The sequence below is a fragment of the Pongo abelii genome, chromosome 5, assembly GCF_028885655.2.
Source record: "Pongo abelii isolate AG06213 chromosome 5, NHGRI_mPonAbe1-v2.0_pri, whole genome shotgun sequence".
NCBI classification, from domain to species: Eukaryota; Metazoa; Chordata; class Mammalia; order Primates; family Hominidae; genus Pongo; species Pongo abelii.
Window position 1 is genome coordinate 152,478,721 of NC_071990.2, and position 24,049 is coordinate 152,502,769.

Genomic DNA, 24,049 nt, shown 5'->3' on the forward strand with positions numbered 1-24,049 from the left:
ACCTTCCTATTTACTCTTTGCCTATCTATCCCTCCTGCTTCCTTGGATACCTCATACAATCACCCCTCCCCTTCCACTAGCTCCTAATTGCCTCTACAAAACTCTCAACTTAACCTACTCTCTGTTAAACCAGTCCAATCCTTCCCTGGCGAATGACTGTTGGCTTTGTATCTCTCTATCAAACTCTGCTTACATTGCCACTCCCATTCCTGCAAAAAACTGGGTCTTTACCAACTTAACCTACCACCCTCGTTATGAAGGAAAAGACCCTTTCTGACTTTTAAATATGCAATCATTAGCCAACTTCCCCATCTCTGATAGGACCAAGAATACCCTAACAGGATGTGCAATCCAACTTTTATGTTCTTACATTTCCAACCTCACATATTATACAAGCAATGAAAAGCCTATACATGGCCCTGTAACTACAAATACTATCTTAACTTTCCAAGCCCCTTTATGCATCCAACGCAATCTGTTATCAGGCCTGCCCCTGGGGCACTTACTACCCCATCGGTGTAATTACACCCTACAACTTCAAGCCCCAACTGATCATAGTAACTTCTGAGTCACCCAAACAGCTCCATTCAGACGGCTTGTCTGCTTCTTGGGGCCCCCAAAAATCATCACCTCCTCCCTGCTTAACAAACAGTCCAGGTTTTGTAATGGCAAACATACTCCCTGCATGACCATTCACCCTGCACCTCCTGCAGCAGTGCCCCCACAACTAGTGAATGCCTTCTCATCCCCTCTTTCAATCACTCTCTCGAATGGTTCCTAGTAGATACAAAATATTTTTTTCTCCAATGGGAAAATAGAACACAGGGAGCCACTCAGTTTGCTCCCAACACCCCTTTCCAGCCGCTCACTGGAGCTACCTTGGCAAGTACTCTAGGAGTATGGGAAAATGAAAACAACAAATCCACACACCTTTTAAACATAGACAACCAGTTCTGTCTACCTCAGCCAAGGTATATTCTTCTTATGTGGAATGTCGACCTACATCTGCCTCTCTACTAACTGGACAGGCACCTCCACCTTAGTCTTTCTAAGTCCCAACATTAATATTGCCCCGGGAAGTCAGACCCTATCAGTACCCCTCAAAGCTCAAGTCTGCCAGCACAGAGCCATACAACTAATACCCCTACTTATAGGGTTAGGAATGGCTACTGCTACAGGAACTGGAATAGCCAGTTTGTCTACTTCATTATCCTGCTACCACACACTCTCAAAGGATTTCTTAGACAGTCCGCAAGAAATTACGAAATCTATCCTTACTCTACAATCCCAAATAGACTCTTTGGCAGCAGTGACTCTCCAAAACCACTGAGGCCTAGACCTCCTCACTGCTGAGAAAGGAGGACTCTGCACCTTCTTAGGGGAAGAGTGTTGTTTTTACACTAACCAGTCAGGGATAGTACAAGATGCCCCCCGGCATTTACAGGAAAAGGCTTCTGAAATCAGACAACGCCTTTTAAACTCTTATACCAACCTCTGGAGTTGGGCAACATGGTTTCTCCCCTCTCTAGGTCCTGTGGCAGCCATCTTGCTGTTACTCGCCTTTGGGCCCTGTATTTTTAACCTTGTCAAATTTGTTTCCTCTAGAATCGAGCCCATCAAGCTACAGATGGTCTTACAAATGGAACCCCAAATGAGTTCAACTAACAACTTCTACCGAGGACCCCTGGACCAACCCACTGGCCCTTCTACTGGCCTAAAGAGTTCCCCTCTGGAGGACACCACAACTGCAGGGCCCCTTCTTCACCCCAACCAGCAGGAAGTAGCTGGAGCAGTCATCGGCCAAATTCCCAACAGCAGTTGGGGTGTCCTGTTTAGAGGGGGAATTGAGAGGTGAAGCTGGCTGGGCTTCTGGGTTGGGTGGGGACTTGGAGAACTTTTCTGTCTAGCTAAAGGATTGTAAATGCACCAATCAGCGCTCTGTGTCTAGCTAAAGGTTTGTAAATGCACCAATCAGCACTCTATAAAAATGGACCAATCAGCACTCTGTAAAATGGACCAATCAGCTCTCTGCAAAATGGATCAATCAGCAGGATGTGAGTGGAGCCAAATAAGGGAATAAAAGCAGGCCACCTGAACCAGCAGCAGCAACCCGCTCGGGTCCCCTTCCACACTATGGAAGCTTTGTTCTTTTGCTCTTCACAATAAATCTTACTGCTGCTCACTCTTTGGGTCTGCACTGCCTTTATGAGCTGTAACACTCACCACGAGGGTCTGCAGCTTCACTCGTGAAGCCAATGAGACCACAAACTCACCGGGAGGAATGAACAACTCTGTATGCGCCACCTTTATGAGCTGTAACACTCACCGCGAAGATCTGCAGCTTCACTCTTGAAGCCAGCGAGACCACGAACCCACCGGGAGGAATGAACAACTCTGGACGTGCCGCCTTTATGAACTGTAACACTCACTGCAAAGATCTACGGCTTCACTCTTGAAGTCAGCGAGACCACGAACCCACCAGAAGGAAGAAATTCCGGACACATCTGAACATCTGAAGGAACAAACTCCGGACACACCATCTTTAAGAACTTTAACACTCACCGCGAGGGTCCACAGCTTCATTCTTGAAGTCAGCGAGACCAAGAACCCACTGGAAGGAACCAATTCCGGACACAAAATGTCTCCATGCATGCCTCACCTGCAGTACCATACACTGGTTGATACTAATAATAAGACAGATTTTGCCAAGCATTGTTGGTGCGTATGCTACCCATACTCCTACGGACCAGGCTTGCACCTTCTGGGGCCACGCTTTCCAGCCTAAACAATCACAGACCAGGCCCAGACTGCACTCCCTGGGAGCTTTGGAAAAAGCTGCATCAAACCAGAGCTTCTCCCCAAGCCCAGCAAACCACTCATGGCTCAGGTAGTCCTTCCTGGGAGACCAAAGTGTTGGAAATAAATGCTTATTCCCCAATGTCGCAGAGAAGAATCCGCAATTAGACAAAAAGTTTCCTCAACAGGAAACTCTTTTTACTCTTTGCACAAAGGGTGGTGCCTGTCAGCAATCCTGCCAGGAGTACCCACAAAGTAAAAAAGATACTAGAATATTTTTGCCTTACACATGAGGTCCCTATTGCTGTGTCCTGACTCCATTGGCTGGAGCCAGACCTCACAATCTAAACTAAAACCCGATTGGCTAACAGCTCAAAACTTTTTAAAATAGGTAAAGGCAGTGAGGAACAAACGAAAAAAAGGAAGTTGCTTATGAAAGGACTTAGAAAAGTAATAATATTCCCAAATAAGGGAGAAGTGTAGGCTGCAAGCTGGGACATGCCTGGGCATGTCCAGCACGAATATTCTGACTAAGGTACAAGGACATAGAATGTACTACGTGCCTGTGAGTATGTTTAACAGATACTGAAGTCAGAGTATGCTTATTCTGTTACCTTTGCTACATAAGGCTTAACAGAGAGTTATTACTATAAAATAAGAAACTTAAAGTTAGTTTTGAGAAAAGATACCAATAACATTTATGATTTAAAGCGGTTTGAAGAGGAACTTTTGCTTTCTACACAAAGCCTTCTCATTCATTGAAGAGGAAAACTCTTGGTGGGGACAAGAGTGAATTTATTTTTAAATACCAATCCACTGACTAATCCCGAGTCTGGGAATGCCTCCAAAATGTTGAGTTGATGTACTATTATTTATGTAGAAACACCCATTTACTGTAAGTTTCCTTCAAAACAACCCTCGTTGCTGTTGCAGAAATCATAGGCTGTGACGCTGGTAGCCACCTACACATTCCTTCTAGAGCATGTATATTTTTCCCCAAGATATAAGCTCTGGGTCTGGGGGGTTGTGGTGCAGAGATCTACCTATCTTGTAGCCGCCCAAGACCACGTTTCCGTTTGTAAGTTTCCCTAATAAATCACCCAAAACCACACATTGGATTTCTCTGCCTCCTTTGGTTTCCAGGCTCCTTCTGCATTTGGGGGTTGCTGTGTAAATACAGCCCTTTCATGGAACAAACTCCCATGGAAGTGCAAACTATGTTGACCCTTGTTTTATCCAAGTGTCCTGTCTACATTTGTAGCCTTCCAGTATTTGCTGGGTCTGTCTCTTTGACATTTTGGGAGCCACATAAACCACCAGGCTTCACACTGTTACCCCGGGTTGCTGCTCCTCTGACCATCCTTCCTGGCTAGTCTCCCTCCTGACCCACCTTCTCACTGCTGCTGTTCTTCCCACATCTTCTCTCTGCGTGCTCTGGATCACTTTAAGTTCCATGTTGAACTCCTCTACATTCCCTATATTTTAATGGAAGCAGTTCCCTCAATTCTTTTTTTTTTTTTTTTTTGAGATGGAGTTTTGCTCTGTCGCCAGGCTTGAGTTCAGTGGTGTGATCTTGGCTGACTGCAACCTCCGACTCCCTGGTTCAAGTGATTCTCCTGCCTCAGCCTCCCGAGTAGCTGGGATTACAGGCACGTGTCACCACGCCCAGCTAATTTTTGTATTTTTAGTAGAGACGAGGTTTCACCATGTTGGCCAGGATGGTCTCAATCTGACCTTGTGATCCGCTCACCTCGGCCTCCCAAAGTACTGGGGTTACAGGCGTGAGCCACCGCGCCCAGCCAATTCATTTCTTTTTTAAATTAACACTTAGCTCTTCCTTAAGGATGTCTCTCCTGGGGACCTCTTAAAGGAAGGCTATTCATTCTCCCACAATCCAACACTCAAGTTCGAGAGGTGGAGTCAGTGCTTCATGGATCCATGCTGTGGCTGGAGACCACTCCTTCTCTGCCCTCATGAACTATTGCATGGTGGCTATTTGGAATGCAAATTTTTTTTTTTTTTTTAGATGGAGTTTCGCTCTTGTTGCCCAGGCTGGAGTGCAATGGCGCAATCTCGACTCACTGCAACCTCTGTCTCCCAGGTTCAAGCGATTCTCCTGCCTCAGCCTCCCCAGTAGCTGGAATTACAGGCGGATGCCACGACACCCAGCTAATTTTTGAATTGTTAGTAGAGACGTTGTTCCACCATGTTGGTCAGGCTGGTTTCTAACTTCTGAACTCAGGTGATTTGCCCTTCTCAGCCTCCCAAAAGTGCTGGGATTACAGGCATGAGCCACTGTGCCCAGCCTGGAATGCAAATCTTTGTGTCACCTAACTCCTATCATCCATTGACCTTCTTACCAATTGGCCTCATTCAGTGAAGGTGAGCCCACAGCTCAGAGTCAGTCTCCTTATCATCCTATACTCTCCACCCCTATATACTACCACCATCCTGAAAATATCTAGAAAATCCCTATTTGATGGATATTTCGATGGATGACCTACTCAACATCCAGCCCCTTATTTTCTTGACTTGCTCATGGCCAGTGACCTTCACCTGCGTTCACTTTAACCACTGTACACAACAACAGAGTGCTTTGTTGTGAATGATAGAAATTGACTGTAGCAAACTTAGGTCACCAATTTGAGCTGTTTCTTCACCTCCTTCTTGACTTTTAAGATGGTGGTAAAATGCACATAAAATTTACCATCTTAACCATTTTTAAATATACAGTTCAGTGGCATTAAGTACATTCACAAAGGTGACACGAACTCCAGAGAATACGCCGCTTGCAGCTTTGATGATTGTATCAACGGTGATAAGTCTTCCCATGTCTGCAGGAGCAGTTGCAGCTAATTATACTTACTGGGCCTATGTGCCTTTCCTGCCCTTAATTCGGGCAGTTACATGGGTGGATAATTCTATTGAAGTATATGTTAATATTACTGCATGGGTACCTGGCCCCACAGATGATCGTTGCCCTGCCCAACCCGAGGCAGAAGGAATGATGATGAATATTTCCACTGGGTATTGTTATCCTCCTATTTGCCTGGGGAGGGCAACAGTATGCTTAATGCCTATAACCCAAAATTGGTTGGTAGAAGTACCTACCGTCAGTGCCACCAGTGGATTTACTTATCACATGGTAAGTGGAATGTCACTCAGGCCACAGGTAAATTATTTGCAGGACCTTCTTATCAAAGATCATTAAAATCTAGGCCTAAGGGGAAGCCTTGCCCCAAAGAAATTCCCAAAGGATCAAAAGGCCCAGAAGTTTTAGTTTGAGAAGAATGTGTGGCTGATAGTGTGGCGATATTACAAAACAATGAATTTGGAACCATTATAGATTGGGCACCTCACGGTCAATTCTACCGCAATTGCACAGGACAAACTCAATCGTGTCCCAGTGCACATGTGAGTCCAAATGTGGACAGTGACTTAACAGAAGGTTTAGATAAAAATAAGTACAAAAGGTTAGAGTCTCTCTACCCTTGGGAATGGGGTGAAAAGGGAATCTCATCACCTCGACCAAAGTTAGTTAGTCCTGTTACTGGTCCTAAGCATCTGGAACTTTGGAAGCTTACTGTGGCCTCGCACCACATTAGAATTTGGTCTGGAAATCAAGCTATAAAAACAAGAGACAGTAAGCCATCTTATACTATCGACCTAAATTCCAGTCTGACAATTCCTTTGCAAATTTGTGTAAAGCCCCCTTATATGCTAGTTGTAGGAAAAATAGTTATTAACCCAGATTCCCAAACTATAACCTGTGAAAATTGTAGACTGTTTACTTGCATTGATTCAACTTTTAATTGGCAGCACTGTATTCTACTAGTGAGAGCAAGAGCGGCCATGTGGATCCCTGTGTCCATGGACCAACTGTAGGAGGCTTCGCCATCCGTCCATATTTTGACTGAAGTATTAAAAGGAGTTCTAAGTAGATCCAAAAGATTCATTTTTACTTTGATTGCGGTGATTGCGGGATTAATTGCAGTCACAGTTACGGCCGCTGTGGCAGGAGTTGCATTGCACGCTTCTGTTCAGACGGTACACTTTGTTAACAATTGGCAAAAAAAATTCTACCAGATTGTGGAATTCACAATCTGGTATTGATCAAAAATTTGCAAATTAGATTAATGATCTTAGACAAAATGTCATTTGGATGGGAGATAGGCTCGTGAGCTTGGAACATCATTTTCAGTTACACTGTGACTGGAATACGTCAGATTTTTGTATTACACCCCAAGCCTATAACGAGTCTGAGCCTCACTGGGACATGGTTAGGTGCCATCTACAAGGAAGAGAAGATAATCTTACTTTAGACATTTCAAAATTAAAAGAACAAATTTTTGAGGCATCAAAAGCCCATTTAAATTTGGTGCCAGGAACGGAGGCAATCGCAGAAGCTACTGATGGCCTCGCAAATCTTAACCTGGTCACTTGGGTTAAAACCATCAGAAGTTCCACTATTGTAAATTTTGTATTAATCCTTGTGTACCTGTTCTGTCTGTTGTTAGTCTGCAGGTGTACCCAGCAGCTCCGAAGAGACAGCGACCATCAAGAACGGGCCATGATGACGATGGCAGGTTTGTCAAAAAGAAAAGGGGGAATGTTGGGAAAAGAGAGATCAGATTGTTACTGTGTCTATGTAGAAAAGGAAGACATAAGAAACTCCATTTTGATCTGTACTAAGAAATATTGTTCTGCTTTGAGATGCTGTTAATCTGTAACTTTAGCCCCAACCATGTGCTCGCAGAAACATGTGCTGTATCGAATCAAGGTTTAATGGATTTAGGGCTGTGCAGGCTGTGCCTTGTTAACAATGTGTTTGCAGGCAGTATGCCTGGTAAAAGTCATCACCATTCTCCATTCTCTATTAACCAGGGACACAATGCACTGCGGAAAGCCGCAGGGACCTCTGCCCAAGAAAGCCTGGGTATTGTCCAAGATTTCCCCCGAGACAGCCTGAGATATGGCCTCATGGGAAAGGAAAGACCTTACATCCCCCAGCCCGACACCCATGAAGGGTCTGTGCTGAGGAGGAGTAGTGAAAGAGGGAGGCCTCTTTGCAGTTGAGATAAGGGGAAGGTTTCTGTCTCCTGCTCGTCCCTGGGAATGAAATGTCTCAGTGTAAAGCCGATCATGAGATAGGAGAAAACCACCCTGTGGCTGGAGGCGAGATATGCTGGCAGCAATACTGCTCTGTTACTCTTTGCTACACTGAGATGTTTGTGTAAAGGGAAACATAAATCTAGCCTACATGCACATCCAGGCATAGTACCTTTCCTTGGACTTATTCATGATACAGATTCCTTTGCTCACATGTTTCCCTGCTGACCTTCTCCCCACCATCACCCTGTTGCCCTGCCACACTCGCCTCACCAAGATAGTAAAAATAGTGATCAATAAATAATGAGGGAACTCAGAGACTAGCACCGGTGCAGGTCCTCGCACGTTGAGCGCCGGTCTCCTGGGCCCACTGTTCTTTCTCTGTACTTTGTCTCTGTGTCTTATTTCTTTTCTCAGTCTCTAGTCTCCACCTGACGAGAAATACCCACAGGTGTGGAGGGGCAGGCCCCCTTCACATGTTGGTCAGGCTGGTCTCGAACTCCCAACCTCAGGTGATCCCCCCACCTTGGCCTCCCAAAGTGTTGGGCTTACAGGTGTGAGCCACCGCACCCGGCCCACTTTCTAATTTTTTCTCCTACTGTTTTTCCCTCCGTAGTCTCCTTTGTGGCCTTGTCTTCCTCTGCTTCTTTCTTGTTTGTGTTTTTTGGTGCTATTGTAGGTCCTCCTGTCTTCTATACACTCTCTTGGTGATCTTATCCATAACCATGGTTATCAACTCTGTATCTCCATTTTTGAACTTTCTCCTGAGCTGTACATCCATGGATCCAACATCCTACTCCACATCTCCACTCTGATATCCCATAGGCATGCCAGTCTTGATAGGGCTAAGCCTGTTGCTTCTCTCCTCTGGTCTTCCTCTAGGAATAGCACCACCTATACTTCAAGCCAGAAAGTGGGGCTTCATCCTTGACAACTTCCTTCCATATACCCTCTAAATCAATCAAATCCTAAAGGCTACCAATGGTTCCTCTTACTTATCTCATGAATCCATCCACTTTTCACCAATCCATTGGTCAAGGATATACTCAGGAACTTATCGTTTCTTCTGTTACTGCAACAGTCTTCAGATTTGTCTACTGGATTCATTTTCTATTGTCTACGCTGTCGCTGCTGTGATCCTTCTACAACACACATCTGAGATTGCCACTCTCCTAATTCTAAATCCTTCAGTTGTTTGCCACTGCTTTCAAAATGCAATGCAATGGGCTGGGCGCAGAGGCTCACCCCTGTAATCCCAGCACTTTGGGAGGAGGCCAAGGAGGGCAAATCACCTGAGGTCAGGAGTTCGAGACCAGTTTGGCCAAGATGGCAAAACCCCATCTCTGCTAAAAACACAAAATTAGCCAGGCATGGTGGTTGCCTGTAATCCCTGCTACTTGGGAGGCTGAGGCAGGAGAATCGCTTGAACCTGGGAGCGGAGGCTGCAGTGAGACAAGATTGCGCCACTGCACTCCAGCCTGGGCAACAAAGCTAGATTCCATCTCCAAAAAAAAAAAAAAAAAAAAGCAATGCAATGGTTTAGTGACCTGCCACAACGTGGCCCTGCCTAGCTCTTCTTACTTGTCATTGCTCCTCATTTTTCCCTGCCCTCCCCACTCGACTGAACAGCTCTCAGTATCTCAAATTCATCATGCTCTCTTCTACTCCAGACTTTTGCTCATGTGGTTCCTTCACTTCCAACATTCCCACTTTTCCAACATTGACCTTCCCTTAGCTCATTTCCAACATTGGCCTTCCCTTAGCTCAACTGCTAAGGTCTTGCCTCCAGGTGCCACCTTTTTCACTTTCTTCAGGAAGCTTTTTTTTTTTTTTTTTTTTTGAGACAGGGTCTCACTCTGTTGCCCAAGTTGGAGTGCAGTGACATGCTCACAGCTCATTGCAGCCTCAATCTCCCAGCTCTGCCAGTAAACAGATGGGCCTCTCTGGACCCCAGTTTCCAAAGGTTGAAGTTCAAGACAATAGCTCTCAGTTCCCTACATTTGTTAGGATTGTATGAGGGGTCCTTCCAGCACTGTCCTAGTATGGTGCTCGGCTAATGGAAAACCAATCTCTGTAACTTGGACTAGTTTTATTCCCACCTTATCTGGGAATTATAAGAGTATAAAGGTATAAGGTTGTAAAAATATAAAGTTAACAATCTGACCCTCACTTGGGAATCATAAAATTACAATCTGATATCCACTTTACTTGGAAATTATGGTCAGCCCTCTGTATCCTCAATCAATCTGGGACTGAAAATATTTGAAAAAATTACAATAACAAAAAATAACAATAAAAAATCAGAAATAAAAAAGTACAGTGTAACATCTATTTACATAGCATTTACATTGTATTAGGTATTATAAGTACAGCAGGTCCTGGAATAACATCATTTCATCATTTTGCTCAGTGGTTTTCTTATAATGATGTGAAAAAAATAGATTTCTGGCTGCGTCCACTGTCACGTTTTATCCATGTCTGTGTGGATTTTCTCTCTGTCTTCTGGTGTCCTGTCACATCCCAAAGCCGTGCAGTGCACTTCAGGTGAATTGGTGCATCTACATGGTCCTAGCGTGAGTGTGGGTGTGTGTGAGCGTGCCCTGTGAGGTGCCCTGAGTTGGAATAAGCCGGTAAAAATGATCTCACTTTTATTAATCTTTATTTTTCTCTAAGGGAGAGGGACAGGGGGTGTTTAAAAAAACTTTTTCTTTGAGACAAAGCTGTGCTCTGTCGCCCAGGCTAGAGTACAGTGACATGATCTCGGCTCACTGCAACCTCTGGCTCCTGGGTTCAAGCGATTCTCCTGCCTCAGCCTCCCAAGTAGCTGAGAATACAGGCACGCGCCACCACACCCAGCCAATTTTCTGTATTTTTAGTAGAGATGGAGTTTCGCCATGTTGGCCAAACTGGTCTTGAACTCCTGGCCTCAAGTGATCTGCCCACCTCAGCCTCTGAAAGTGTTGGGATTATAGGCGTGAACTAAAAATCTTTCTTAAATATATGCATGGCTCACACTTATTTCAATGTTTAATATTAGAAGTGTTTTGGTCTTTATTTAGAAGTTTAGGGGCGATTTTGTGACCACAGATATGTTGTAGGAACTTCACTCATATCAATTAGCCTGTGGTCAAACTGGTTTCCTTACAGTCATTTAGCTTAAAGTTTCAGTTTCCAAGAACCCTTCCATGATGTTAGGTGAGGACTTAGGGAATGTGGAGATGACCTAAAGTTTATGATGGGAAGATGCGTGTAGGTGATATGCAAACATTTTTTTTTTGTTTTTGTTTTTTTTTCACCAAGGACTTGAGCATTTGTGGACGTGGGTCCCCTGGAGGGGCCCTGGAACCATCAGGACTATAAAATCCTTTTAAGGTTTTAAGAAGAGCATTGTTATCTCTGTGGTACTGAGGAAGCCCTGCAAGCTCACCGAGATTAAGTGCCCCTGCCTAAGGTTACAAAGCCTCTTATCCTCAGGCCACCTCCAGTACAGCAAATCCAAGCCCTCCCGTCTAAACTTGGCGCCCTGAGTACCAAGGGTCACCTCGGCCTTTCAGGCTGAAGGGAGGGAGGCTGAGTCTCAGGGCAGGGTCTGAGTCCCACTCCGCACCCCACCCTCTGTCTGGTACAGCTTACCAAACGAAAGTGCCCGAAGCCGTGACATCCCGGCCGGCGGCTCGGAGGCCCCCGCCCTCCACACGTCACGGCCGCCGGGTGCAGTGCCCCCTAGGGGCCCCTGCGGACGAAGAGGAAGCGCCAGGTCTTTCCCGCCGCCGCCGCCGCCGCCGCCGGCTCCCCTGGCACGCGCCCCGCCACCCTCGGCAGCCGCAGCTCCGTGTCCCCTGAGAACCAGCCGTCCCGCGCCATGGGCACGCGTCTGCCGCTCGTCCTGCGCCAGCTCCGCCGCCCGCCCCAGCCCCCGGGCCCGCCGCGCCGCCTCCGTGTGCCCTGTCGCGCTAGCAGCGGCGGCGGCGGAGGCGGCGGCGGTGGCCAGGAGGGCCTGCTTGGACAGCGGCGGCCGCAGGATGGCCAGGCCCGGAGCAGCTGCAGCCCCGGCGGCCGAACGCCTGCGGCGCGGGACTCCATCGTCAGGTGAGTGTCAGGTCTGGCCCTGGCCCAGGTCTCCAGCGGCTGCGGCCCCGACCCAGGGGCGGAGCGCCCGGGGCCGCAGTGGGGAGCGGGGCGCGGGGCTGCGAGTGTTTGATGCCAACTCGTTAGGAGTGCCGGGCGGTGTGTCGGGAAACGCGGGCTTGGGGACTGCCGCCGGGCGCGCTGGCGGAGAACGGGGGATCCGGGACCCGACCGGGCCCGCAGCGCAGGTGGGCGTGGGCATCCCCAATGGGCGCCTAGCGGCACGGACCGCACGCCCGGCTCCACGTGCGCAGCCGGCCGCCGGCTCTGATGCAATCGCGCCGGGCGCGACCCAGACGGTAAAGAGGCGGTGCGGCTGGGGCGGAAACCAGGGGAGGGGGCGAGGAGCAGGAGGAGGGCGGGGTTGCGGCTCGGCGCGCCGGCTGGCCCGGGGTTCGGGACGGGCATGCGGAGCTCGGGAGAGGCGGGCTCCGGCCCAGCGCCGCCCGCGCGAAGCTCCCTGGTGTTGTGCGCCCTTCCCCGCGCGCCGCCCCTCCTGCTGAGCTGGGGTCTGTGGCTGACGTCCGCTTTTCCCGGAACGGCAAAGGTGGAGCCGGGCCCCCGGGACAGCCGCCGGGGGAATCCGAGAGGTCTCAGCGCTGGTTTCCAGCTCCGCCGCGCAGCGCCCACGGAGTCCCCCGCGCAGCTGGGTTTGCAGGGTTCTCTGCGGGCCCAGAGCGAACTGGGAGCCCCGGGCCGGGCCTTTCCCGTCCCGGTCCCCGCCCCTGGGCCCTAGCCTTCCCCGCCCTCGCCGAGAGGGGCGCACGGGTCTCGGGCCTTGCAGGGCGAGCCCTTCGCGACGTCCTGGAGGTGGCGAGAAAGCCCCTTCCGCCTCCCTCGGAACTGGGATTAGGAACGAGTTCCAGGATGCGGTTTCCCTGGCCAGCGGACCACCTCCTCCATTCACATCCTCTTCCCTTTCCTTCCAGTCTTCTTTCTTAGTCATTGCCTGCTTGCCTTTCTCTCTGCCTTTCCTTTCTCTGCTCTCCCATTTTCCTCCCCACTCCCCTTCTCCCCTGTCTCAGTAGTAAAATACGTTTCCTAGGCTGTTTATTATGTGGCAGATGATTTTAAGGGGCCATTTATTTAGTTTGCCTTGTTCTCTGTCTTCTTTTTCTTTTAGAAATGGAGTCTCGCTTTGTTGCTCAGGCTGGAGTTCAGTGGTGCTATCTCGGCTCACTGCAGCCTCCGCCTCCTGGGCTGAAGCGATCCTCCCGCCTTAGCCTCCAGAGTAACTGGGACCACAGGTGTGCGCTACCATGCCCGGATAATTTTATTTTATTTTCGTAGAGACAGGGTCCCACTCTGTTACCCAGGCTGGTCTGGAACTCCTGGGCTCAAGCCATCATCCCTGCCCCCAAAAGCGCTAGGATTTAATTACTCGTCAGGTCATTAGGTTTTAACCTGCACGTTGCCGAGACTCATCTTACCGGTTAGAGTCTGAAGCCAGGATAGGCGGCAAAAAAACCCCTCCCGTCATGCTGTTTTATTTTCTAGGTAACACTGATTATTAACTGAAACTTCCTTCTTTGCTCATTTCTTGTCTGTGTCACCCACCTGGAATATGAGCTTCATGAGACAGCTGTCTCTTCGGTGCTATATCCTAGGTCCTGGAGAGAGTGCTCAGCATGTAATAGGCACTTGTGAAATGGTTACAGAAGGAATGCTTCAAGATTTGGGGTCATCTGTGGGTTTATTCATACATATTCTTTTTTTTTTTTTTTTTTTGTGACGGAGTCTCGCTCTGTCACTCAGGCTGGAGTGCAGTGGCACGATCTTGGCTCACTGCAACCTCTGCCTCCCAGGTTCAGGCGATTCCCCTGCCTCAGCCTCCCGAGTAGCTGGGATTACAGGAGCACGCCACCACTCCTGGCTAATTTTTGTATTTTGAGTAGAGACAGGATGTCTCACCATGTTGGCCAGGCTGGTCTTGAACTCCTGACCTCAGGTGATCCGACTGCCTTGGCCTCCCAAAGTGTTGGGATTACAGGCGTGACCCACCGCGCCTGGGCTATTCATGCATACTTTTAGGTTTAAAGCCATGACTGCCTTAGAGATGAGTAAAGAGGTTAGTAGGGGGCTTTAGGGCCTGCACTGGGTTCCCCAAACTCAATTCCTTCAGGAAAATGGGAGGAGTAACAGTACTTACCTCAAGGGGTTATGGAAACAATTATGTGAGAGAACACATGCAAAATACATAGCCCAGGACTGTCACATACAAGACAAGTCCCTCAACAAATGGTGGCTATTAATTTTTTTTTTTTTTTTTGAGATGGAATCTCACTCTGTCACCCAGGTTGGAGTGCAGTGGCGCGATCTCAGCTCACTGCAACCTACATCTACCAGGTTCAAGCGATTCTCCTGCCTCAGCCTCCTGAGTAGCTAGGATTACAGGCTCGCATCACCACGCCTGGCTTATTTTGTGTTTTTAGTGGAGACGGGGTTTCACCATGTTGGCCAGGCTGATCTCAAACTCCTGACCTCGTGATCTGCCTGCCTCGGCCTCCCAAAGTGCTGGGATTACAGGTGTGAGCCACCACGCCCAGCAATATTTTTACAATTCACTAAGCCAGGGGTCCACAGACGTTTTATATAATGTGCCAGATAGTAAATATTTTACGTTTAGTGAGCCTAGAGGCAAATCAAAATTAGTAGTAGGTACATTTATAACAAGAGAAAAGACAAATTTAGGCCAGGCACCATGGTTCATGCCTGTAATCCCAGCACTTTGAGAGGCCAAAGTGGGATGATCACATTCCCAGGAGTTCAAGACCAACCTGGGCAACACAGTGAGACACCCATCTCTATAAAAAATTTTTAAAAATTAACTGGGCATGGCGCGTGCCTGTGGTCCCAGCTACTCAGAAGGCTGAGGCAGGAGGATCACTTGAGCCCAGGAGGTCAAGGCTACAGTGAGTGGAGATTGCGCTACTGCACTCCAGCCTGGGCGAGTGAGACCTTTTTATTTTTTATTTTTGCAATTAAGTATTTTTAATTAAGGTATGTACATTTTTTAGACATAATGCTTTCGCACACTTAATAGATGGCAGTATAGGGTAAACATAACTTTTATTTTTATTTTCTATTTTACTTTGAGTTCTGGGAAACGTGCTGAACGTGCAGGTTTGTTACATAGGTATACATGCACCATGGTGGTTTGCTGCACCCATCAACCCATCATCTAGGTTTTAAGCCCCACATGCATTAGGTATTTGTCCTAATCCTAATGCTCTCCCTCCCCTTGCCCTCCCACCCCTGACAGACCCTGGTGTGTGATGTTCCCCTCCCTGGGTCCATGTGTTCTTATTGTTCAACTCCCACTTATGAGCGAGAACATGAGGTGTTTGGTTTTTGTTCCTGTGTTAGTTTGCTGAGGATGATGGTTTCCAGTTTCTTCCATGTCCCTGCAGAGGACATGAACTCACCCTTTCTTATGGCTGCAATTTTATTTTTATAGAGATGAAGTCTCACTATGTTGGCCGGGCTGGTCTCAAACTCCTGGGTTCAAGTGATCCTACTGCGTCAGCCTCCCAAAGTGCTGAGATTGCAGGCATGAGCCACCACGCCTGGCTATATTGTACCTTTCAATTGAGTTATGTGCATGTTTTACTAAAACTCTCTAGCCCTGAATTGATTCCCCGAGGATTGGAGCAAAGTGGATGGGGGCATGTGTCAGCTAGAAGTCACCTGGAATAGACATCCAGGAGCTGAAGTGTATTAGGTCAGAAAAGTTAAAGAATGAGCTCCCTCAAAAGCATGGTGACCTGTTGTTCCTGGTGATGGGACTAGATGACCATAATCCCTCAGCCTCTCAAGCAGCTGGGATTACAGGCAGGCACCACCACACCCAGCTAATTTTTGTATTTTTAGTAGAGACAGGGTTTCACCATGTTGGCCATGCTAGTCTTGAACTCCTGACCTCAAATGATCCACCCGCCTTGGCCTCCCAAAGTGTTGGGATTACAGGCATGAGCCACTGCCCCTGGCCAGTAATAATACATTATGTATAATAGTCACAGTAATGGTGAAAATAACAAAGCTGCTGCTGATGGCTTAGTTCTGAGTTTTAGCTGCACATGGTAACCTAGCTAGAGAGCTCACATTCCTTCCCACTGTCCTCAATCGAAGTGGAAGCTCACAAGGCCATTTTTCTGCCCCAAGGACATGAAAATCTCTGATTAGAAACATTTATGCTACTTTCTGGATTATTGAGCCTAATGACTCCTTTTTCTTTCTTGCTTTGTCACTGTAGGAATGAGTAACCCCAAAGAATGAACATTACACGTATAACAAGTTGTAGGGAGCATGAATCTATTTTGTTTTGTTAGCTTGTGTGGTAATAGCATTGAACTCCTTTACACACCTGTACAGGCACCCCTAAGGTATTGTGGGTTCAGTTGCAGACCACTGCAATAAGGGGAATATCGCAGTAAAACGAGTCACACAAATTTTGTAGTTTCCCAGTGCATACAAAAGTTATGTTTAGACAATACTGTAGCCTATTAAGTATGCACTAGCGTTTTGTCTAAAAAAAAACCATATATAAGACCGGGCGTGGTAGCTCATGACTGTAATCCCAGCACTTTGGGAGGCTGAAGCAGGTGGATCACGAGGTCAGGAGTTCGAGACCAGGCTGGCCAACATAGTAAAACCCCGTCTCTACTAAAAATACAAAAATTAGCCAGGCATGGTGGCACACGCCTGTAGTCCCTGCTACTTGGGAGGCTGAGGCAGGAGAATCGCTTTAACCCGGGAGGTGGAGGTTGTGGGGAGGCGGAGGTTGTGGTGAGCCACTGCACTCCAGCCTGGGAAACAGAGTAAGACTCCGTCTCACAAAAAAAAAAAAAAAAAAAAAAAAACCCAAAAAACATATATATATAATATATATATACCTTAATTTTAAAATACTTTATTACCGAGAAATGCCAGTGATCTGGTGGAGGATTATGCCTAGATATTGATGGTTATTGACTGATCAGGGTGATTGCTAAAGGTTAGGGTGGCTGTGGCAGTTTTTTAAAGTAAGACAATGAGGTTTGCTGTATTGATGGAACTCTTCCTTTAGTGGAAGATTTCTCTGTAGCAGTGCTACAGAGAAAATGGTGACATTTTACCCACAGTAGGACTTCTTTCAAAATGGGCGTCAATCCTCTCAAACCCTGCAGCTGCTTTACCAAGTACTTTATATGAACTATTGTAATCTTTTTTTTTTTTTTTTGAGATGGAGTCTTGCTCTGTCGCCCAGGCTGGACTGCAGTGCTGTGATCTCGGCTCACTGCAACCTCTGCCTCTCAGGTTCAAGTGATTCTCCTGCCTCAGCCTCCTGAGTAGCTGGGACTACAGGCACCCGCCATCACGCCTGGCTAATTTTTTTGTATTTTTAGTAGAGATGGGGTTTCACCATATTGACCAGGCTGGTCTCGAACTCCTGACCTCGTGATCCGCCCACTTCGGCCTCCCAAATTGCTAGGAGTACAGGTGTGAGCCACGGCGCCTGGCCTAACTACTGTAATCTTATAAATCCTTTGTTGTCATTTTATTTTATTTTATTTTTTGAGACAGAGTCTCACTCTTTCACCCAGGCTGGAGTGCAGTGGCGCGATCTCTGCTCACTGCAACCTCCGCCTCCCGGGTTCAATAAATTCTCCTGCTTCAGCCTCCCGAGTAGCTGGGATTATAGGCATGCACCACCATGCCCTGCCAATTTTTTTATTATTAGTAGAGACGGGGTTTCACTATGTAGGCCAGGCTGATCTCCAACTCCTGACCTCGTGATCCGCCCGCCTCAGCCTCCCAAAGTGCTGGGATTACAGGCGTGAGCCACTGCGCCCGGCCTGATAAGGCTGTTTTCTTATCATTTGTGTGTCCACGGGAGTAGCACTTTTAAATTTCTTCAATAGCTTTTCCTTTGCATTCACAGCTTGGCTAACTGTTTGGCACAAGAGGCCTAGCTTTTGACCTGTCTTGGCTTTCAACACACCCTCCTCACTAAGTTTAATTATTTCTAGGTTTTTATTTAAAGTGGGAGACCTGCAACTCTTCACTTGAACACTTGCCATTGTAGTTACTAATTGTCCTAATTTCAATATTGTTGTTTCTCAGGGAATAGAGAAGCCAGAGGAGAGGGAGAGAGAAGGGGGAACAGCCAGTCCAGTGAAGCAGTCAGAACACACACCATCATGAAGCATCATGGCCACGGTTTGTCCAACACAATTACAATAGTAACATCAAAGATCGTCAATCACACATCACCATAACAACCATACTAAAAATGAAAAAGTTTGAAATATTGCAAGAATTATCAAAATGTGACACAAAGTGAGCAGATGCCATTGGAAAAATGACTCCCATAGACTTAAAACACAGATTGCCACAAACTTTTAATTTGTAGGAAAACACAATATCTGTAAATTGCAATAAAGCAAAGCACAAAAAATGATGTATGCCTGTATTTTTTTTCTATCCACATCCACCCCCCAACTTTTTTTTTTTTTTTTTGGTGTAGACCAGGTCTTGCTATCTTGCCCAGGCTGGCCTTGAACTCCTGAGCTCAAGTGATCCTCTCACCTAAGCCTCCCAAAGTGCTGGGATTACAGGCATGAGCCACTGTGCCCGGCCCCCATCCCCAACTATTTTAAAAGTCTAATTACTTTTTGACTTTGATGATTGCCAACTTACCTATAGAAGTGTTCCTTTCAGCCCTGCGAGGTGGCACACCCCTGTAATTCCAGCACTTTGGGAGGCCAAGGTGGGCGGATCACGAGGTCAAGAGATCGAGACCACCCTGGCCAACATGGTGAAATCCTGTCTCTACTAAAAATACAAAAATTAGTGGGACGTGGTGGCATGTGCCTGTAGTCCCAGCTACTTGGGAGACTGAGGCAGGAGAATCGCTTGAACCTGAGAGATGGAGCTTGCAGTGAGCTGAGATCGTGCCACTGCCCTCCAGCCTGGCAACAGAGTGAGACTCCGTCTCAAAAAAATAAAAAGAAGTGTTCCTTTCATCAACTATGAATGGATCAAGACTATGAATGTTTCTGAGAAAATTACTGCTGTTAGTATGAATGTTTTTAATGTTTAAGGGTAGCTTTGGGGCACAGAAAAAAACAAACGTACATTTATAAGAAAAAGGGGAAAGAGCCACTGTAGTATACCTGTTTTACAGATGAGGGAGCTGAGGCTCTTAGAGACTGTTGCTCACGCTAGTAAATGAAATGCCCAGTACCAGTCCTGGGCCGTATTTCCACTTAGTGTCTCAGAACTACCTGGACTCTGTTAAAAATGCGCATTTCTGGGCTCCACTGAGACACATTGAATCAGACTTTCTAGGGTGAAACACTGGAACCATTATTTTTTTTTGAGACAGAGTCTCGCTCTGTCACCCAGCTGGAGTGCAGTGGCATGATCTTGGCTCACTGCAGCCTCTGCCTCCTGGGTTCAAGTGATTCTCCTGCCTCAGCCTCCTGAGTAGCGCTGGGATTACAGGTGTGCACCACCACGCCTGGCTAATTTTTGTATTTTTACTAGAGATGGGGTTTCACCATGTTGGCCAGGATGGTCTCGAACTCCTGACCTCAAGTGATCCATTTCACCTTGGCCTCCCGAAGTACTGGGATTATAGGTGTGAGCCACTGCACCTGGCCTGGAACCTTTATTTTTACCAAACTCTCCAGTGATCTTTATACCATGAGCCGCTTGGGTCCCACACTCCGGTGCTTTCCTGGACCCAGACAAAAATAAGAACCCGGCATAGCCAAATTAACAGTCACGACAGGCTGGAAAGAGCACGGCATATGGGCCTCAGTCACCCATTATTGGATGGATGGATTTTAGTGCTTATTTATAAGGTGATTTGTAAACTTTCCCGTGTGGTCACATTTATTCAGCGCAATAATACAATTAATTCCCTGGGAATGAAGTAGCTTTATCCCAAGTGTTTCCAAACAAAACTAACTGAAATGTTCCCAGGTTATAGACAGTTGCCTGCACCCAGTCCATCTGTTCCAGCCCAGCTGGCAGTAGAAAGGCTGGTCCTGGTTATGAATCTGAGCAGCTCTCTCCTCTAAAGCTCCACCTGGGATCTGCAGTGCCTCTGGTTCCGTTTGTCAGCTGTGTCTCTCTGAAAACTAGGGGAAGCTTCCCGATGCCTTTCTGCTCTTGGCAATGTACTGTTGATGGCATTGGCTGGAACTTCTTCACCCTGCATTTTTGTTAGGTGCAGTGCAAGACCCTGTCGGAGACTGAAAACAAAATGTAAAGGTGGTCTTAGCACTGAAGCCTGGGGGCTGCTGTGGCTGCGCCTTTGGTCTATTGTGAGGGGGGAAAAGCCAGCTCCCAGTGCTCATGTGCTGCTGAGAACATATCATAGGGTGGTGGCGAAGGTAGCCTCTGCAGTCGCTCATCCCAGAAGGTTCCATAAAGAGCTGAGCTCCTAACACTTTTTTTTTTGAGACAGAGTCTTGCTCTGTTGCCCAGGCTGGAGTGCAGTGGCACAATCTCGGCTCACTGCAACCTCTGCCTTCCAGGTTCAAGAGATTCTACCGAGTAGCTCAGATTACAGGCGCCTGCCACCACACCCAGCTAATTTTTGTATTTCTGGTAGAGACGGGGTTTCACCATATTGGCCATGGTGGTCTCGAACTCCTGACCTTGTGATCCGCCTGCCTCAGCCTCCCAAAGTGCTGGGATTACAGGCATGAGCCAGCGCTCCTGGACTTTTTTTTTTCTTTTTTTAAAAAGAAATTGAGTCTTGCTCTACCACCCAGGTTGGAGTGCAGTGGTGCAGTCATAGCTTACTACAGCCTCAAACTCATGGGCTCAAGCGATCCTCCAGCTTCAGCCTCCCAAGTATCTGGGACTACAGTCACGCACCATCATGCCCAGCTAAATTGTTTATAGAGATGGGATCTCGTTATGTTACCCAGGCTGGTCTCAAACTCCTGGCCTCAAGCAGTCCTACCGCCTTGGCCTCTCAAAGTGCTGGGACTACAGGTGCATGCCACCATGCCAGGCCTTTTACCACTTTTACCTAGGCCTGCTCACCCCAGGCTGGCACCTTCCTCAGGCGGGAGGTGAAGGTGGCTGCTGCTGGGCATTTAGGAGGTACAGGTGCAGACTATGTTGTGGATTCTCAGAGGACTGAGAAGCTTTCTGTCTCTCTCCCTAGGAGGCTTCTTGATAGTGTTATCAAATTGGGTCTCCAGTGTTTCTGGAACTTTCTTCCCCTTCCTTCCTTACCTAATTCTTTCTTTAAATTCCAGGACCTGGAATTTATCCTGTCTCGACACTTCTTGTCCAACAGTGAGCCCCCTGTCTTCACCCCACTAATCCCCTGTCTTCACTTCCCTCTTCCCACTTTATTTGCTTTCCCCATGGACCCATACTCAGGGTTTTGGGAGGATGGCAGCAGAGTATGGTGGAGGAGAGCGATTATTTAAAGTAGAAACCCAAAGCTTTTATTATAGTAAACTTGGAAAATACAAGAGAAAAATTCACCCCTAGAAAATTATTGTAAACATCTAATTTGTTTCCCTCTGCATATTTTAAAAACTGGATTGCCACATTTTACCTTTTGTTAGTGTCTTGATTTCATTGTTACACCGCCTACTCCCTCCACAGTGAGAGGATCTCATTAACCAAGAAATCACAATGTTGTTTTCTTTCTCAATGTAGAGAAGTCATTCAGAATTCAAAAGAAGTTCTAAGTTTATTGCAAGAAAAAAACCCTGCCTTCAAGCCGGTTCTTGCAATTATCCAGGTAAGCCAAGAACAAGGTTCAGTCCTACTATTTTAGGATGCCTTTCAATTTAGATAATGATCGTATACAAAAGAGCAGCTGCATTTCTTGCCAAAGAGGAGAGGGCTCAGTTGGCAATGCTGTTTTCTTTGGCCTTTTGCTTCTTTGGGGTCACGAATGAAGTACTGCCCTGCTTGAGTGTGTCTTCTTTCGTGAATTTTCCTCTCTGAGGTATGGGTAGCTTTCAGAGGTCTAGGAGGTAGGCACTTACATGCATTGCATTACACAGGATATATCGTGGTCCATGTGTCCTCACAAATGCTTACCAAATGTGATTTGAAGGTGCTGGGGAAAAATGTGGCACTTTGTTTCAGTGGACACAGATGCTAGATGAAACATGGATATTTGGTAATCTTTTTATTCTATCTTTTAAAACCTGCCGTGAACTTAATGGGACAAAAGTCATTACCCCGTCAAAAGGGCTTTGCATTCCACATACTTCTTTTGGCTGCAGGCCCTGGTCCTGAGCCACAGTTGGCCCCAGTTGCCATCCTGCTTGGCACACTTGTGTGATGGCAGGTGCCGAGAAATAACGAGGTGAGCCAAGCCTGGAAGCAAACACAGCCCGACAGTTGGGCTGCTACCGCCGGGCTTGGCACGCACTTAGCGTATCAAAATAGCAGCCTCTGGTTCCATCGTGCTGCGTATTTCAGGATTACAGAGCTGTGCTCAAGTTACTTACATTCTCTGGGATCTGTAGCCACATCTTGTTACAAAGAAAGACAAGTTAGAACAATAGAAAGAAAATTAGATTAGGGCTCGAGCCTCCTGGGAATCTGCTGACTTCCTGGCTTTCCATCTAAAGGCAAACCATTTCAACTCCTACCTTTGGTGTCCCCATTTTTTGGCTTCTTTTGGTGATGGGGTCTTGCTCTGTTGCCTGGGCTGGAGTGCAGTGGCATGATCTTGGCTCACCGTAGCTTTGACCTCCTGGGCTCAAGTGATCCTCCCACCTCAGCCTCCTGAGTAGCTAGGACTGCAGGCATGCACCATCACACCTGGCTAATTTTTGTATTTTTTGTAGAGATGGGGTTTCACCATGTTGTCCAGGCTGGTCTCGAACTCCTGGGCTCAAGCAATCCACCGCCTCAGCCTTCCAAAGTGCTGGGATTGCAGGCATGAGCCACTGTGCCCAGTCGGTGTCCTCATTTTTAGAGAGGAAAGCTGGCTAGGTTACTATCTATGTCTTCTAATAGGAGGGATATTATTTTCCTTAAAAAAGTGACATAATTTGAAGGCCTGAGGAATTACTCTGTTAAATACTGGCCCCAAATCTGTTTTTATAAGCAGCAAGATTGTTTTTCTGCACCTTCCATATTATCTTTGTAATTAGATCATCTGCAATCACAAAATTCATCTCTGGATTATCTTTTGTGCCTTTTCAAGCTATTTTTATGTTGTTATGTTGTTTTTACCCTCCCAAGGCAGGTGACGACAACTTGATGCAGGAAATCAACCAGAATTTGGCTGAGGAGGTGAGGACTGCTGCTTTTAAAAAATTCATTATAACTTTTAACAATACATTCTCTTATAGTGATGAATAACCTTGTGTTCCTTTTTCAGGCTGGTCTGAACATCACTCACATTTGCCTCCCTCCAGATAGCAGTGAAGCCGAGGTAATAATGGCAGAGCTCTAAACTCTTGCTTCTTCTTTCCCCTTAAGACTTAATAGGCCCATTGGCGTCTCTTAGTGGTGGCTGGGACAGATTTAACCTTTGCTTGTGGCTGATGTTAGAGGGAAGACTTCACTTCTTTTCTCTAGGGTAAATGCTTCATGATATCCTTGTTCCTTGTCATTTGTATGTTTCTACCAAAGACTTGAGCTGCAACTTGTTGAGTTTGGTTGTGTTTCTTCAGCTGCAGTGGCAGCGTCATCTAGTGGAAATTGTCAGGCTGAGGCGAGGAAACTAGACCTTGGACCACAGATCCCTGTGCCAGGGCCCGGCCCTTCTGTGGTTAGCTTTTCTTCCTACTGGCTTCATGTGACAGAAAACCTCAAATAATGGAATCTTAAGTAGCATACAAGTTTATTTCTCTCTCTCTTTTTTTTTTTTTGAGATGGAATTTTACTTTTGTTTCCCAGGCTGGAGTGCAATGGTGCCATCTCGGCTCACTGCAACCTCCGCCTCCCAGGTTCAAGCAATTCTCCTGCCTCAGCCTCCTGAGTAGCCGGGATTACAGGTGCGTGCCACCACGCCCGGCTAATTTTTGTATCTTTA

General features: G+C 47.1%; 1 protein-coding gene across 9 annotated transcripts in view; it reads left to right on the forward strand.

The window, feature by feature from the left end:
- Positions 1-11,527: 11,527 nt before the first annotated feature.
- The window catches only part of MTHFD1L (methylenetetrahydrofolate dehydrogenase (NADP+ dependent) 1 like), a 240,498-nt gene continuing 227,976 nt past the window's right edge, over positions 11,528-24,049 (forward strand). For 2 of the 9 annotated variants that reach the window (XM_063725058.1, XM_054558321.2), the window contains exons 1-4: positions 11,597-11,994; positions 21,706-21,790; positions 23,254-23,304; positions 23,393-23,446. In XM_063725058.1, coding sequence (XP_063581128.1) covers positions 11,768-11,994; positions 21,706-21,790; positions 23,254-23,304; positions 23,393-23,446 — 417 coding nt within the window. In that variant the 5' untranslated portion in view covers positions 11,597-11,767. Of the gene's footprint in view, positions 11,995-12,025; positions 12,333-12,561; positions 12,581-18,212; positions 18,232-21,705; positions 21,791-23,253; positions 23,305-23,392; positions 23,447-24,049 lie in introns of those variants that run through there. The other 7 variants (XM_024248174.3, XM_002817487.6, XM_063725059.1 and 4 more) reach the window with 7 other exon arrangements.